The sequence below is a fragment of the Miscanthus floridulus genome, chromosome 7 (genome assembly GCF_019320115.1).
Source record: "Miscanthus floridulus cultivar M001 chromosome 7, ASM1932011v1, whole genome shotgun sequence".
Lineage (NCBI taxonomy): Eukaryota > Viridiplantae > Streptophyta > Magnoliopsida > Poales > Poaceae > Miscanthus > Miscanthus floridulus.
The window spans coordinates 33,807,531-33,811,116 of NC_089586.1; the positions used below are offsets into that span (position 1 = coordinate 33,807,531).

At 46.6% G+C, this 3,586-nt stretch overlaps 1 protein-coding gene across 1 annotated transcript; it reads right to left on the minus strand.

Annotated features, from left to right (window-relative positions):
• Positions 1 to 939: 939 nt before the first annotated feature.
• On the minus strand, positions 940 to 3,333 carry LOC136463015 (uncharacterized protein At2g34160-like). The gene is made up of 5 exons (XM_066462064.1): positions 3,063 to 3,333; positions 2,750 to 2,798; positions 1,520 to 1,582; positions 1,377 to 1,441; positions 940 to 1,262 (listed from the first exon to the last, which is right to left on the minus strand). Exons 1-5 carry the CDS (start codon positions 3,207 to 3,209, stop codon positions 1,167 to 1,169), a joined length of 420 nt encoding a protein of 139 aa, XP_066318161.1. The 5' UTR covers positions 3,210 to 3,333; the 3' UTR covers positions 940 to 1,166.
• Between the last annotated feature and the right edge of the window lie 253 nt (positions 3,334 to 3,586).

The following is a 3,586-nucleotide window of genomic DNA, read 5'->3' on the forward strand; positions in this document are numbered from 1 at the left end:
CACCCAGCGCCATATTGAGGACCTCTGCGCTCGGGAGACCAAGGGCCGCCGGGTTCCAGGAGCCCGCGCGGATGCCGGGGCGCCGGTCAACCGCCGCCACCTAGCGGCCGAGGAGACGCCGGAGCGTTGGTGGGGTGGTCGCGGCGCCCTCTGCCTGAGATGGAGTCGTCGCCGGGAGGGCCTTCTCCTTCATGCGGGCCACAGCCTCCGCGCAAGTCGCGGGCGGAGGAGGAGCCGTTGGCGGAGTCGTGCTGATAACGTGTTAAAAGTGAATAGAATGAACAAGATTTTGGAAACAACTATTGCTTTCATTGATCTCTTAGATTATATAAAGTGAAGGGTCACGTTGTACGGACGCCGTACGGACATGACTGTTCGGCAAAAAGCAATTGTTCACTGAAACAGTCTACTACCGAAGAGACATGCCCCTTCGTAGTGCTAACTGTTTATACTAACTAACTGCTAATTCTCTTCATCTGTCGATGAGATCACTTGTGTCTGTTAGGAACAGACAGCCTTTCGTAACAAAATTCTCACCGCCACGTCTGGCACTAGTCCCCTGCCGCGCTAACCCGGCGGCTTCACATGGATGTCTCTATGCCTCCCGTTCCTCCCTGGTGGTCCTTCTCCCACGGCCGACGACGGCTCTGCTGCCTCTGCCTGCCTTACCCAAGCCCCTTTCTAAGCCAAACCCTGCTTGCCTCTGCCTGCCTTACCCAAGCCCCTCAAATGATTGTCCCTATCGCCCCACCACTCCACCCCTGCCGCCTCCGCCTGCCTCCCCCAAGCCATTTCTAATCCTGCAGTGCCTAAACCCAAACCCAAATTCTTGGTGGGTGCGACAGTGGCACTTGAAATCGATCTCGATTTCAGGCACCCAAACCCAAAATCACACCACCACCACCACCACCAACAACAACAAACAGAAGATGCATCAGAAGCAACGGGATATCTTCTAAATGGAAAATAGCGATGAATCTCGAGTATCATACTGAAGACAACTTGTACCATTCCAACCTAAATGAATCAAGTAAAAGCACACTAAATAAGCTGCGCCCTTAATTGATTATACAAGCAATCGTCTCTTGCCGACTCGACAAACTATGAAGAGGACAAATCTAGCTGCAGAACAGTAAATAGGCTACAACAGGGTTCTTGCAGGTTATTCAGCTTTGTTCCTCGGTCTCATTAGCCTCCCTCTCTTCTGCAGCCGCTGCCATCAGCTCATCAAATTTCTCCGTCTTGCCAAGCAATATTTCAATCTGCGCATTATAAGAGTATAAGAAAGGAGTCCAACTTGACCTAAAAAAAAAAGAAAGGAGTCCAACAAATAAACTTGAAAATGTGCAACCATTGACCACGGGAAGAACATTTACCTTGGCCTTCTGGAGAGTTCGGGGCCTAGTTTCGTCTTTGACATCAACAGTAGATGTCATGATCTCTGCATGTGATTCTCGAAGGTTAGGATGAAAGAGAACAGAACTCTATGAACATTTACTTTATTACAAACAAGACTCACTCTTCTCGACAGCAAGGCCATTATTTTTCAGAATTTCTGCTACTGTCACCACCGTTGCAATGGCTGAAAAGAGTAAATAAAAGACAAAAGTTAGCAGGTTCAGTAGTGCAAAAAGAGCATACGCAATAGGAAAACGATTCATCATAAAACAATGCCTGAAGTGTAAATTAACATAACATATAAATGCAAATTTGAGCTTAGAAATTGTTTGCAACAGAACTGATGGCAAAATGCTATACATGATGACTAAATCAAGTTGTAGCGAAAGTAGAATGGCGGATTGCAACAACTGAGGACAAGATTTCAACCATAACTCTAATCAGCAAGCTATGAGGGCACTAGTTTTTGTGATCACATAAACTGGAAGTTCCAGAACTCTAAAACAACTTCACCTAGTTTTAGAGAAACAACCACCCCCACAATTGATCCAACGATTGTCAGGAACACTCTTCCATGTTCTATCAGAGAAGCTAACCACAACTAATTAAAAACCAAAGTTACTTTCTATGTTTGAACCGTGGCCTTGGGAGGCAATATTGATGTGTTCAGGGGATCCTAGGCCGAAGAACGCATGAAACCCAGTCCTGACCCAAGCTTTTTAAGGCACACATATGCCCCATTATATACTATATAAGCCTTTAATGCCACCTCGCACTACCGTATGGCCCAAATTCACCACCCACTTCTGTGGCCAATTCCATACCATCTACTGCATGTCTGTATGCCACATTAGTTCCCAGACAAGCTCACCGCTGTCCTCGTGTGGATACACTCTCACACCATGAGGAAACACCTGACATGGATTGTGCCAATATGGACTAGGGTTATCCGAGCGCTAGTTGCTTCGCATTTACTCTGCATCTGCCACTTGTTCTCTAGGTAAAGAATAATACTACAATGAGCTATCTGCCCACAGATGTAAAATTAACGAAAGTTGTGCCGTGGACATATACATAAATACTCCTGGACATATACAATGAGTATATATGATAATCAAAAAAGAAAGATGGGTACTAAACCAGTAAACACGTACCAAAGTAACCATCTACACATCTGGCAAGTACAAAGATACCACACATTGACAATCATGTACATAGGATGGAATAATGAATCAATGCTACACATCTTTCCACAAACCTTCTACAAAACCTCAATCACTCGCAGGCATAGCTATGAGGAGATTTAAATATAACAAATAAACGGAAAAGCTTCAGGAGGCAAAAGATTTACCCATGCCGAGGGCCGACAGCTCCACTTCGTTGTGCAGTTGCATGTACCTCTGCACAAGAACAACATCAGACAGCAGATTAGGCCTCCGTTTGCATCCTCTATACTCGGGAATACGCTCAAATCCAGTCAAATCGCCGGCAAATACATCTCGTCAGGCAAAACCCCAACTAAAGGGAAACCCTTTTATTTAGCTTTATATAAACCCCGCGAACAAATCGAAATCCTAACCACAAGCAATCGCAAATAACCGCAAACTCTTGTGTTATCCTCCACCGCGAAAGAGAAGATTGGGATTATTTTCCCCCCTCCTCACCTTGGCGAGGTTGACATAGAAGAAGAGGGGCTTCTTGGTGTTGGAGACCTGGATGCGGTTCTTCTTGTGCTCCTCCGCCCCGGCACCGGCCGCAGCTCCTCCGCCCGAGATGCTGAGGTTGCTCACGGCCTCGGTGACCTCCTCCATCGCCGTCGCCGCGAGGAAACTTGAGAGCTTGGTGACGCGCGAGAGAGGCAACGGGATTCGGCGGCGATGGATGGAATTGGAAGGGAAGCCCTGTCGCTGCCGTGTTTTATACGGGGTAGGGTTACGGGCTTACGGCGGTCGGCGGGGTCACCGGTTATTTCTTTTTGCCTAAAATAGGGTCCGTATCCAGCACCGGCTCAGGGTCTGTTCGTGTTTACAGAAATATAATAGCATGCTATAAGCCGGCAGAACGTTGATGTAAAGAAAAGAGGAGAAAAAAGAGAGAAGAAACGGGCTATATATTTATAGTTGATTTAGACATAAAAATCATGAAACTCTGAGATATATGGGTCATATATTAATACCGAAGAGTTAAC